At 39.1% G+C, this 13,692-nt stretch overlaps 2 protein-coding genes across 2 annotated transcripts; both read right to left on the reverse strand.

Annotated features, from left to right (window-relative positions):
* Positions 1–6,233: 6,233 nt before the first annotated feature.
* Positions 6,234–8,999, reverse strand: LOC101301905. Its single transcript, XM_004287772.1, has 7 exons — positions 8,784–8,999; positions 7,865–8,422; positions 7,574–7,659; positions 7,052–7,362; positions 6,819–6,890; positions 6,404–6,728; positions 6,234–6,281 (listed from the first exon to the last, which is right to left on the reverse strand). The coding sequence occupies exons 1-6, from the start codon at positions 8,950–8,952 to the stop codon at positions 6,428–6,430; spliced, it is 1,497 nt and encodes a 498-aa protein (XP_004287820.1). The 5' UTR covers positions 8,953–8,999; the 3' UTR covers positions 6,234–6,281; positions 6,404–6,427.
* An 861-nt stretch (positions 9,000–9,860) lies between these two features.
* LOC101302200 lies at positions 9,861–13,136 on the reverse strand. Its single transcript, XM_004287773.1, has 7 exons — positions 12,884–13,136; positions 12,233–12,621; positions 12,113–12,140; positions 11,861–11,934; positions 11,566–11,741; positions 11,117–11,197; positions 9,861–10,846 (listed from the first exon to the last, which is right to left on the reverse strand). The coding sequence occupies exons 1-7, from the start codon at positions 13,047–13,049 to the stop codon at positions 10,798–10,800; spliced, it is 963 nt and encodes a 320-aa protein (XP_004287821.1). The 5' UTR covers positions 13,050–13,136; the 3' UTR covers positions 9,861–10,797.
* Between the last annotated feature and the right edge of the window lie 556 nt (positions 13,137–13,692).

Genomic DNA, 13,692 nt, shown 5'->3' on the forward strand with positions numbered 1-13,692 from the left:
CATGCTCTGAATGAATGAATGAATGGGGCATAAAAATCATGGTGGGGAATTTTGGAGATGAGGGTGTTCTTCTTTGATCATAGAGCTGGGTGTTCCATATAACATTTCAAATGAGGTCCCAAGAGCTAGCCAGACCCACAGAGATATTCTTGTACTTTACCCTAGGGTTATTGGTCATGGGCAAAACTGTAAATTGCAGTTGATGAAATACTGCTACCCTAGCAGCATAGGCAAAGCTAGCTTTGCAGATGTATTGTACTCGAGTCTCTTTCCCATTAGGGTTTCTATTTTTTGGTTCTGTGTCGCCTGCATAGATCTTAAGCTGATGATCATCAAATCTTCACTGTGAAATTCCAGACTCTACAATTGTTGGAAATTGAATACTGCTAACTTCTATATATGCAGTAGAATTAATAATCTGCTGAGCTATGTAGCTGGGAATTAGGTTACTGATCGAGACCTTTTGGAAAATTGAATTAAAGCAATCTGGATTTTTACAGTACAGCTAGCGATTTGATAAAAGAAAATGCATGTTTTCAATTTGTAATTCTATGGATTTTGAATCGGATGAAAGTCTTTTACCTATACGTTAACGTACAAGAATTTTGAATCAAATCTAGATAGATTTTAAATCAAATGAGAAGACTCGATAGCTAGCTAGATTCCTTTAGTAATCAAATGATTACTCGAATAATACAAGACACTCGCAGTTTCGTATTGACCATGAAATGATATGTATGAGGAGCACTGTACGTTTTAGAAATTATCGATTAGCTCATTAGTAATATAATTCGAATTTTCTCTCGATCAATTGTTTTGAGGATTATGTACCGTGATCGTATAGTGTGGTTGGAGAAATTGTTTATTTATTTATTTGTCACATGGTAACAATTAGCTTCAGGGTTGCAGATGGAGGTACTTATTCTACTTTTGTGGTGGCCGTAAGTGGTAGTTTTTGGGGTGTCTCCGAGTAGGTATCGAGGTTCTATCGGTTTTGGAATAAACTTGAGAAGTGATCGGTTCCGTTCCGGTTTCTTCTCTCACATTGTCAGAAAATCGCCCTTTGATTGCGTATTTTGTTCTGATCTTGTATTAGTTGCATGTTAGCTATTGCTTATTGGTTTTAGACTAACCAAGGCTTCCTATGGCGACTCAATTTTGTCGTATCCTCTTTAGGGTGAGTTATTTATATGTAATTTTTACTCTCTAATGCTTGACGCTCCCTAAAAAAAACAATTACCTATGTGTGAAATTAAGTAAAAGTGGTGTGTTTTATTTTAACCTTGAGGTTACAACGTACTAGTTTATTTGTTTTATTTTAATTTTTTTTTTGAAAAGAAAAAAGAGAAATACACCATAGTAGGAGAGACCTAACTCAATTCCTATCAAAAACAAAAAACAAATCTATAACTCACAACAAAACAACAAAAACTAACAGAAACGAAAGGTGGGAAGCCCTAACCTATCGTTATTACAAAGAAAAATAACAAAATTTAGGGGCAAGTCCGACCACGTCAAACCTAAAGATTTTATTTCTTCATTTGTCAATGCATATGTAATGTACTTTGTTACCTTCTCGAAATATATGAGAAGAGCAAAAGTTTATTTGAGAAATTCGATACAAATAATCGCTCCACTCTACATTTAGTTGCCAAGACACTAAAGTGGGAGAGCGAATGAAACTAAGAACTAGCTCTCAGTCTACTTCCAACCAGATATGCTTCCACTCCTGTACCCAAGCTAATTTAATAGCCTTGATAACAACCATAACTTCAGCAACAACAGAGCTTGGAATATTTAAGTTAAAGCAAAAGGCACCTATAACTTTGCCACTGTAATCACGAAATACCCTGCCATAACCAGCTTTGTTCGAACTATTTTTTCATGCCCCATCAGTTTTCAACTTAATACACCCATACGGAGGAGGACGACAGTTAACTTCGATTACTCTTGGAGCACGCCTAAGCCGGCACTGAACCCCAACTTTCTTCAAAACCACAAGCTCCTCAATAGAATTAGACATGCATCCAGTGGCTAACTTACTTGATGAAATAACATGGCCTGAAATGAGGGAACATACACGTGTAGCATCCACCCTAAGACCTTCATATTTAATCTTGTTCCTTGAACTCTAAATAAACCACAAAGTAGTGCAACATACTAGTTTAATTTTTTCTTGAGTCAATCGAACTCGATCACGATCTTTCTCTTACGAACGAGAGATTATATATGCCACTAGATCAAATGGTGGCATAAGTAGTGCATGTTAATTAATCATTAATTTCAGTTGTAATGCTGATATAAATATTTATTTTTACCTTTAAATTGTATTTTTTACCAAGTCGAAATTAACCGATTTTTTGTTCTAAAACACTTTTTTTTTCGTAGTTCAGATCTAGACTTCTAGCTATATATTGCAATTAAATGCAGAAACTCCAATTCAACGAACAAGCTCCGTCTTGTCTGTTATAGACTTGTAGCTATGGGGAAGAATGTGTGCATATCCCTGCTTCAATAAAATTTATTATTGAGTCTTGCTTGCAATTATATTACAATCCTTAAGGCAACTGATGATTAAAAATGTACATGATCCTTTGGTAAGGATCGAATCAAAAATTCACAATTAAGCTGTGTACTTAAAATTTATTGAAAATGCAGGGATGCACGTACCTACACATTATTCCCCATATCTCCGCAAGACAGCAAGAGTTGTGAGGCTTTGATAGACATACATGAGATTAGATGGAACAAGTTCGGATTATGAGAGGCATCACATATATATATGTGTCATGCATACAGATTGAATTGCATTCATTGGTGAAAGCAGAAGTTTGGAAACTATAATGGTATGCTATTGCTGGAACAATTTCATCTATTTTTCAGATAAATACTAGTTACTGATTAAATGGTTTTGATCAATTTAATTAGTAATTTACGGAATAAAGCTCTAAAACGGCTCAAGTTCTTCAGAACTTAATTACTGCATAACTGCATTTTAAGAAGGGGGCACAAACTCTATGTAGGAAGAAGGAATAGTGAATGATAGATATACGAATGCGACATAGAATCATAGATAGGGCAAAATTTAAGGGGTAAAGTGCAAAGGAAAGAATCCATGGCCCCCAGAAAATATAATACACTACTGCCATGAAATTCTACAGTGCAGTCCTTTAAGCTACTGAGCACGCGCCCCAAAATAAATGCCAAAACCAATAAATTTAACAAAATGTGTTGTCGTGCTTTCCCGGGCTAGCTTTTATATGCTCTTGTCATGTAAGAGCAGTGTGTAGGATCATCATCGACCAAAAGCTTCATCATTCTTTGCCACTCCCAATTCTCTTATTTTTGTACCTTCCTAACCGTCCCAATTCTTAGTCCTCCCACACACGCAATGTGGTATTTCTGTGTGTAATATCCATATATATATAGCACCCATAGCTATATATGCTCACTGTTACTTGAAAAAACGAACCCTTTCTGGGTTCTAGTCATTACTATCTTGCTTGCAACAGCAGCAGAAAAAGAGTGACACTTCATACTTATTTATATTTTCTGTTGGAGAAAATAGTATAATCCGCAGCATATAGGTTTCTGCATGTTCATGCAAGTTTATAAAGATGCATCTGCCTATTTTATACCAAAGTTTGGTTGGAAAGCATATAATATATGTAAATACATAAAATATATTGAATATTTCTCCTTGAATTCAACCAGAACTTGCAGCAGTAGTCTCATTCCTCCTCAGCTAGCTAAGCTTTCTGTCTCGATAATCCTGACTTATTGTACATCTCCCTCTGTCTTTCCAATTCAACTTTTGCAGATTGCATAATTTGTTGATGTTGACACTATCATCATGAAGATTGCCTTTCCTTCTCATGCATTTACATGTAGGGCTTGGGACTCTGAGCCTCAGTATTACTCTCTCTCTCTCTCTCTGAGTCTCTCACTCTCTCACAAGCAAAGCCAATTAGCCAAAGCCCTATAGGGCAAAGGTGCATGTGAGTTTTTGTTCCTTTGTTCCACAATAGTCTCAGTCTTGTTTCTTTGATCAACTTTAAGACTTGGATTTTGCAGTGAAGCTCTATCTGTCCCCCTTCTTATCCAAAATCTGGGTTTGCTTACCTCATAATCGAGTTCCCAGCCGCGTTGGTGTATCCCTTTTCTTTCGGGTAATCATATTTTGGCTCTTATTTTCCTCTCCATATCTCCCAAGATCACACACATCACAATATCATATATTCCATCTCTCTCTAACTCTCTCTATCTCTCTCTAACTCTCTCTAGACTGCTAGTACTACTATAGTCTAGCTCATTGTCTTTCTATCAAGTCTTGGACAGAGACTTGCAACTGCATAGAGCTCTACCCTAGCCACAAGTTTTGCCCTTTTTACAACTTATTTACTACAAGGCATGTGCATTTTCTCTTAGAATTGTTGAAACTCCCACACTTCCTGCCGCCCATGCTATTACATATCTCTACCAATAAATATTGATGCCTTTACATGTATAAATATACATATAAATATATGCATGTATGAATGTTTGTACAGAACAAGATAGGTTACTAGGCATGGACCCCAAAATTGATGCAGGGCATCACTATCACTGGGGTTTTCAGGTCTGGCATAGTAAAACAGAAGAAGTTTTTGTTGGACCATTTACCAGTTTTACGTACTCACTGTTATATATGTTCAAACTACTCCCTCTTCCTGTGTTTACACTTGGTTTGATGGGTGAAATAATCTCTCTTAATTTGACTGAATCAGAACACCACAAAATCAGTCTCAAGGTTCAGCTGGAGTCCGAGTAGATGATTCAGTTAAACTATTGTTTTGGATGCAGAGAAAGAAAATTATTGTTAATGATTGAAGGACATGCAAAACAAGAAACATTTTATTCAAATCTCATGTCTATGGCTCAATGGCACATTACTGGTGATATTCCTAATGGTAAAGGCATAGCTCGATCATGGTCATGGACACAAACAGCAAATTGTGGCCTTTGCTACTGGCTCAAGTCTAGCAGGTACATAACATATCGATGAGATTTTATTCACAAAATCTGGGCAGTAAAGAAACCTGTATCTTAATATCAATGTAATAATCAAGTTTACCTCTAACTCCCTAAGTAGTTACAGTTGAAAAGAAAGGGAGACAGAAAAGGTCATTCAATTAGGAATAAATAATCAGGCTACAAAATCCCTACTCGGTAATTATACCAATTACAAAGTTACAGAAAGTCTTTTTCACCTTTTTCACCACCTATTTCCTTCGATGACCCCAGTTTGAAGTATAGACGAGAAACCGTGATCAAAACTAGTTTTAGCTGTTGGTGATTATGATACAACTAACCATGATCCAGACCACAAATCTGATAATCATATCCTCATTGTGCAGCCAGCTTACACATCATACAAATTCAAAGTCATTCCACAACTGGGGTGCAACCAGAGTTGGGGTTTATCAAACAATCTACTCAACTCTTTTAGACAAATGAAAGCTGATATCTCAATTGGGTACAATACGACCATTTAACACTAAAGTTTATCAAACACTTTACTCAACTATTTTATACAGATGAAAGCCGATATATCAATTGGCCTACACATCATAAAGGATGTTCATGCAAAGTTTTCATTTCCTAAAACAGTTTACATGCTTTTACCATCTCGCTTAGCTAGTTAGCTTAATCAATCAACTTCTTTTAAATGTCTTGGGTAGACAATCAAACGAAATGGAAGGTAAAAGATAACCACAATTGATGGTATATAAAGCTCAAGGTCCAACCTTTTCTAGAAAAAGAAATGTTAAGGATAATACCATATGCATATGCAGTAAAAAAGTATAATCAAGCATTCAAGCTTAAGCTTATGCATTGACCAATAAAAGGTTAAGCTTATGCATTTCTTCCAAAGAAAAAAAAGCTTAAGCAGACACATACTACACTGGGTCAAATGTGCCAGCAACTTGCTCAGACTATTTAGAAATTAAAAGAACTCCATTTCTCAACTCCACAACGGAATAGCAATACACTCATTTGGTCGTATATTAATCACGGGACTATAAAATCCAAAAACAACCATCTCAAGTTGGTAATCCAATATATAGTACATCTCACCCATGCTTCAAAATGATAAAACCAATTATGCTAACCTGGTTATGCAACCTTATACGTTACACAGGAGTAATACCATCCCAAAAAGAATCCCAAAGAAACGTGAAGCGGCACTCTGCATAAAGTCGAGACTTGTGTCATCACTACCTTTGCCTTTGCCTCTTCCTCTGAACATCAAATACGCAAACATGTACATATTGCTCGTGAAAACAAATAAACCAAAGCACGGGAAACGCCTAAATAGTAGACAATAAAGCCACCAATATGCAACTCTTGAGAAAATCAGAACTTTATCTGACAAGGAAGCCACCAACTAGCTCCCCAGATTACCCCTGCCTCTTCCACGATTCCACCTACTTCCAGATCTGCGTCCTCTCCAAGTTGAGTCGCGATTCTCTGAGTGGCTGTAACTTCTTTCAGACGGTCCACCTGATTCTAGGTTATCTCCTCTTCTAGTTGATTGTCTCCTTGTACGGGGTTCACTTCTAGGAGAGTGTGACCTATAACTGTTGTCCTCTTCATAGGACAACGGTTGAATATCTTGCAAATCAGGTTCTGGAGTATACCACACTGGCCGCTTTGATTCATCCATTCTTCTAAATGTGATTGATATCCTAACAGAACACTAGAGGTGTAAATATCCTGAACCAAGTGATTAGTAAATTATCTATGAAGACTAGAGATATTACAGTTTTTATTCTTACCGCTTCGTAGGTACTGCAGGCACACAATGTTTAGCCACATCAGCAACTCTTCCTTTTAAAACCAGAACAGATCTGCAGTAGAAAAGGCTAACTATTAAGATCTAAAGTTCATCAGAATGTTGATGCGAATGTGAAGAATTGATTTCATCATATGAAGTAGCAAGCAACAGGCACATGATAATGCTAAACAAGTACAGCGAAAAGCACAGACATAATCAGGAAAGCATACTTACCCAACTGGCAGGGGAATTCTAAGTGGGCCTTCAAACTCACCAGCATCAATAATCTTTAAGTTTGTTCCAAAAAGTATATTACACTCACTAAGAAATGACACGGTACAGAACGGGCGAACAAAGTCATGGTTGTCAATGTGCGGAGGTATACAATCCCCTTCCTCGTATATGTTGACAATGCAACTATCAGGTATACATGTCGGAGGAAGCACATGCCATCTAACCAGCCTCCTAATGATCACCTTAAAAAGGCTGGGTAAAGGATCTACCATTTCGTTTTGGAGGATACCAGGTGGATTACCATTTTTATCCTGCGACAAGAAGAGCACATAAGAAGCGACATGTTAAAATTAGTCACACTTCATAGTTCTTTTGAGACCAACTTTCTGCAATGATCATTTGTTCTTTCAAAGCCTCTCTGTAATTACACAGATACTCGTAAGAAGGCATAGACAACCAAGAAAAATAAATATGAACTAACATATAAGATCAACAAAAATACATGTCATTCATCAGACATACCACTGCATAATTGTAGCAACAACCAAACTGGATTGTTATACGGCCCTTGCCCTTCATCCATTTCCGTGGTGCAGTAAAAGTTCGTGCTGCAAGACATTAATAGGTCAGCAAACAGCATGTACATTTCACAACTAAGGAAATCAAATCCGTACATGTAAACAGATAAAGTACCAAACTAACCTGTCATGAATCATGCATATATCAATGAATGTTACAGGAAGTTATACCCATAAACATACTGATAAACACTACAAAGGGAACTCAACTCATGTTCCAAAAGAAAAAACTTACGTTTCAATTCACCGTTTCTGCCCTTCTGTTCGAGGTCATAAACAAAATCAACTATCCTCTTTTGCTCCACTGCACTGAATATACCAGTGTGAAGCTCCAGCCCCTCAACAACATTTACATACTTCCCTTTATCCCTCTCGAGAGATACAAAATCTTTCTTCCTCTTCACACTCATGAACCTAATGTGCTCCCTCTTCTCCCTCGGCAATGTAGACTTTGTAATCCTCAAATCACCAGCAGAGGCATTTACACTAACCAACCGCTTATTCAACTCCTCCTCCTCCTCCAGCTCGTCTTCCTGCGCCATATCAGCCCACGACATTTTAGAATTCGAAGTCTCCACCGAGGGGGACTTAGACGCAACGTCACTGGTAGAAGCGTCCTGGTAGGGCTCTGATATCTCATCCGTCCCGTCCTTCCAACTACCTAGCGAATTCGTGTCGTAGTTATCATCATAGTCATCATCCCCATTACCATTATCACTAGCCATTTGCACTTCCTTGCCCTTTGGTGTCAAATTCTCATCCGGATTAGCCGGCTTAGAATCACTGCTAGCTTCTACAAAAACCAATCACAGTAAAAATCACAATAAGTCCATGCAAACATATAACAACTACAAACTGACCTTTATAGTTAATACAGTTATACAAACACATAAAGAATCAAAATTTCCTTATATTTTTACTAATTAATTTCACTGAAATTTCAAATGTAAATTGAATCAAAATTTCCTTATATTTTTACTGATTAATTTCACTGAAATTTCAAATGTAAATTGAATCAAAATTTCCTTATATTTTTACTGATTAATTTCACTGAAATTTCAAATTTAAATTTGGATGAATTGTCATAAATCGAAACAATTAAGATTAATCACAAAGATTGAGAATTTACAAGTCTGAGCCCTAATTAGGGGTACCTGGGCTGAGAGAGCGGACGCGATCGGCGAGAGAGGTGGCGCAGAGGGGGCAGAGATCTCTGGTGAGGAAGGGGAGCCAGGTGGTGAGAAACTCCGAGGCGATTCGGAGCTCCGACGGCTGGTAACCGACGAGAAACGGGTCGTCGATGGGTTTGGTGCCGTCGGACATGGTTTCGACTCGGTCACGCGCCGGCGAGTCTACTCGGGCGAGTTGAGGGTCTTGCATGGAGGGGAAGACTAGATAGAGTGTGGGCTTTGTTTTGTGGAGGTCGGGATCACAAAGGCGGGGTGGGTAAATGGGGATGCGGAAGTCTTTTGTGAGATTATGGTGGGGTCGATTTGGAATTACCGGGGTTTTTACTGTGATTCGGTTTGGATTTGGACTTGGAAGTTTGAACAGTTCGTGTGAGGGAGATTGGACACGTCACACGTGTGAGTGACCAAGACCAAATCACAGTTATTTTTTTTTTATTATGAATAATTTTCCCTCCTAAATTACACTTAAATCATAATATTTATGGTGGTAGATTTGAGTTTTGTTCTTCTACGAGGCTATTTGTTCTACTAAGGTTGTTGGTGTTGGTTTCGTTGATTGTTGAGTCATCGAATGAGAGTGTAGTAGGAAGGATGTACAGTGCTCGTTGGTCTAACTCGACGAATGAAGTGTTACAATATTGGTGCTCGAGTGAATGACATGAAATGGCTGTGACTATCGAAAACTTTCTCCACTTGATCGTAGTCCAGTAGTGTCTTGTCTGATTTTGAGTTATGATTATTTTGTTTTTTGATGTTATGTATGGGTGGAGACCGATCAACTTAGCCATGCCATCATTGCCATGTACAAATTTTATGTGAATGGTTAAACACTATTTAACAAAAGAAAGAGGAGATTCATCAAAATAAGACTAGTCTCACATAGCTAATGAGAGGATATTGCTAATTCTTGGTTAGAGTAAATGCCTTGGGTCTTTTTATGGTTGAAGCCTTGAAGGCCCATTTAAAGCCCAACCGAATTATTGTACTGAGAGGAAAATGGAATGAAAGGATAAAGCCGAGGATAAGCGAATTCATCCACTCGCTGCTGCAGCTTCAACTCTGCAACAACAATGGAAGCCAAACTCCTCCATTTCCTCGCTTCAAAACCGGTAGCACCACCCAACCTCGCCCTCGCCAAACCTACATGTAACCACATCATCTTACCCACCCGGCCACAACGTCTCCGAGTCACTCCTATCTGCAGTAGCAGTGATGGTGGCAGCAGTACTAGCCCTGATACCACTGACAGCAACAGCGCACCAACACCGACAGACACCGTGGGAATACGGTTCAAGAAGAGGTCTAGAAAGAAGGCGAAGCAGCAGAGGGAGCAGAGGGAGGGTGAGGGCAGTGATGAACGGTTCATGAAGGCTGAAGCTGCTGTTCCGAAGAAGTGGGAGGAAATGAGCCTTGGGGAACAGGCCTTGGAGCTTTACCTGGGGGAGAAGGGTTTGCTGTATTGGATAAACAAGTTTGCTTATGCTTCAATCTTCATTGTTATCGGAGCTTGGATCCTCTTCAGATTCGTCGGGCCAGCGCTTAACCTTTACCAGTTGGACTCAGCTCCTCTTTCTCCTTCTGCCATCCTCAAGGGTTCCTGAGCTGAGATTCCCATTTCATCAATACAACCACAAACGCAAGAAATGAAGTCAATTGTCACAACCCAGTTTTCTTCTAATTTTGCCAAGAGATTTTGTACTTCATTTTTGATGTGGATGATTCAAAATATATAGAGTGAAGCTACAAAACTGTATTTACGTTTTCAAATATGTAGTACAAATTTTCTCAGTTCAGAGGAATTCATCAACTCGTAAATTACAATCTTGGCTACTAAAGATCGAAATATAAATCTACTATCTTTATAGTGTATCCCATAGAGATCTAACAGAGTGTATATGACCTTGTTCATCTTTCCCTCCACAAAGTACAACTAAAACAAAATTTCAATAGAATTCATACTACTTTTTAGTATTGAAGACTACATGACATTGACTGGCTGAGCAGCTGCATCTCGTTCAGTCTTGCATCTGCAGGAAAAAGTTTCAAAATTTAAAGCAGATTCTAATGTATAAATATCAGTTACATGGTGCAGTATGTAGTACATTCGCTAGTGGCAAACAGTTAAACAGTGAAAATATGATTTGCGACGTAGAAAACAAAGAATTGAGAAGGAGGCAACATATTGCCATTAGGGGGGAAAAATCCAATACTTTATACAAAGTTGATAAAGCAAAGAATATGATACTATAATTGAAGTAATGAATGTCAATGTTTAGTATGCATAGTGAATAGGTTACCTATTGCAACTTAATCGAGATGCATAATTGTGATTGTCGCAGTTTGTGCACATCCAATCCCCATTACGCCATTGCTTTGCTCTGCTAAGTCAATTAAACACAAGTAAGAAAACCTAATCACAGGAGCTGATTCAAGTCCCAAAACAAGATGATTCTGTCATTCTGTGGGAAAATTAGGATTCCACCATTGAATATCAACAGTCGACAATGAACACCCAAAAGGCAAGATTAAAATGGGTATCTTGTGATTTCAATTGTGAAGACTTATCCACAAGAAAAAATTTGTAAACTAAACTGAAAACAGAAGAATGAACATGAACATATTGTTTTGTATTTATTTAAGAGTTATACAATGTGATTGAAACATCTGAATACGGAAAACTTGTCTAAAGAAATGGAAGCTGGTGCTGAAGTATGCATATGTAAAAGGTGAAGCTGATTAAAATTACCCTTTCCCAAAAAGCGTAGGTGTCGTTGCCTGCTTTGTTAATGGCATGGGGCCTTGCAAATTGGAAGCCCCTACTGAGTTCAGACCGGGATAATGACCATAAGGTCCAGCTATGGGGTGACCCCTGGCCCCTATTACTTGCCCAAACCCAGGATGAGATGGATGCTGCCCAATTGCCTGCAAATTGTGAACATAATAAGGAGAGGATGAGGAAGGAGGAGCATGGGACATAAGACATAGTATCTCATTTACCATTTGGGAATCTAAAATGCCATAAAGTGGTAAATGGTCCTTACATGTCCCAAGTTCAATCTCTTGTTATCCCAGTCGTTAACAAACTCATCAGATGCTAACCTCTTGATTCCATGAGCTATATACAGAAAATGAGGAACATAATTAAGTGACAATAGTTCCAAACAATGACACAAAGTGCTTAACAATAATACCAACCATCATACTTGTATCTAGAAAGATAGAGATGATTTTTTTTTTTCAGGCATCTAAACATATATCTAGAGTATTGTTAAGCTGATAAAAAGTGATTGTACCTGGAGGAAAGGCATTGCACTTTTTGCACTGCAGACAAAACCAAATTAGGATCAATCTCATTATTCGAGTAAATACTAATCTTCCTGTCTAACCAAAAAGAAATGTTGCTATCACCATACCTGGGTGCGAGACTGGTAATTATGAAAACCACAGCTACATATCCAGTCACCAGAGCGAAACCCTTTCGGGACTTCATTACCGGGGTTGGCATACGGAAGTCCAGCACCATGGATTCCACCTACAGACAAAGCAGAACCCGGCTGGACACCATACTTATCGGCCCCAGGCCAGTTAGTGTTCAGAGGAAACGGCTGCTGCAGAGGAGGAGCACCACCATTCCCCATCACTCCGAAACTCATCTTCGGATCCAGTCCTCCTCTTGCCAAATAATTAGAATAACCCGGAAGAGAGGTTCCGGGCATTGAAATGGCCGGCATTGCTGCAACGTCCTTAGTTTGGCCGCACTTTTTGCACTTCTCTCTTGATGCATAATTGTTGTTAGTGCAACCTATTGGTCATCATCCATTGCGAAACAACAACAAGCAACACGCACACCAACAAAGTCCATCCCACCGCCCAAAACACACATTACAACAAACACAAAAAACACACTCAACCTAATTGATCACGCAGTTCTCGTGACAAAAAGCAAAACATAAAAATTCTGCGAAACTCTCGTTTGTAGAAACAGATTAAACCCTTTAAACCCTAAAGTCTCGCGATTCAGTTCAATTCAATAGGGCAATAGATAGAGTGAAGAGAGCGCTAACCGGTGCAGATCCAATCGCCGATGCGGGGGAGCCATTTGGAGTCGGCCGGGGTTTTGGTGTCGACGAGAAGACGAGGCTGGCGGCAGCGATTACAGAAGGATCTGAAGGCGTAGTTCCGGTTTCTGCATCCGCTGCATTCCCAATCGCCTTCCCTTCCTTCCGCCATTAGTTTTAGCTTCGAGGAGGACTGAGTGAGTCTCTCTAGTATTAAACTGTGACTAGAGCTGAAGCTGAATGAGGAGGGGGATCCGTACGGAGGTACTTCGCGGTTGTTACTCTCGCGCCCTTGACCTTCAGGATAATATGGGCCGATCGGGGCACCGTTTTGCTCTTGGGCCGGACCTTTTCCCACTCTAACCAACAGATGAAATAATTTTAATTTCTTTTCTTTTCTTTTTAGGAAATTGAAAAAGGGATGGACATTTCCAACGGGATTGGTTCTAATGAGTATCTTTAAGTTGAAGATTTGTTGAGGACTCATTCGTTTCACTTATTTTTTGACCGCATATTCATATCTCGACCATTTAGTTGTAGATATATATGAGTACACTACCAGGACAAGCACTTTAGCCGACGAAAATTTTTCGTCGCCCTGTCAGCTTAATTCGTCGGCTAAGATCTTAGCCGACGACCTTTCGTCGGCTAAGATTTCGTCGGGAAAAGCTCGTCTGTGGTGACTTTAGCCGACGACACAGGTATAAGTCGTCGGCTATAGTCCAGACTTTAGCCGACGACATTGTTTCGTCGGCTATAGTCCAGACTTTAGCCGACGAAATTGTTTCGTCGGCTATAGTCCACACTTTAGCCGA

This window comes from Fragaria vesca, linkage group LG1 (genome assembly GCF_000184155.1).
Source record: "Fragaria vesca subsp. vesca linkage group LG1, FraVesHawaii_1.0, whole genome shotgun sequence".
NCBI classification, from domain to species: Eukaryota; Viridiplantae; Streptophyta; class Magnoliopsida; order Rosales; family Rosaceae; genus Fragaria; species Fragaria vesca.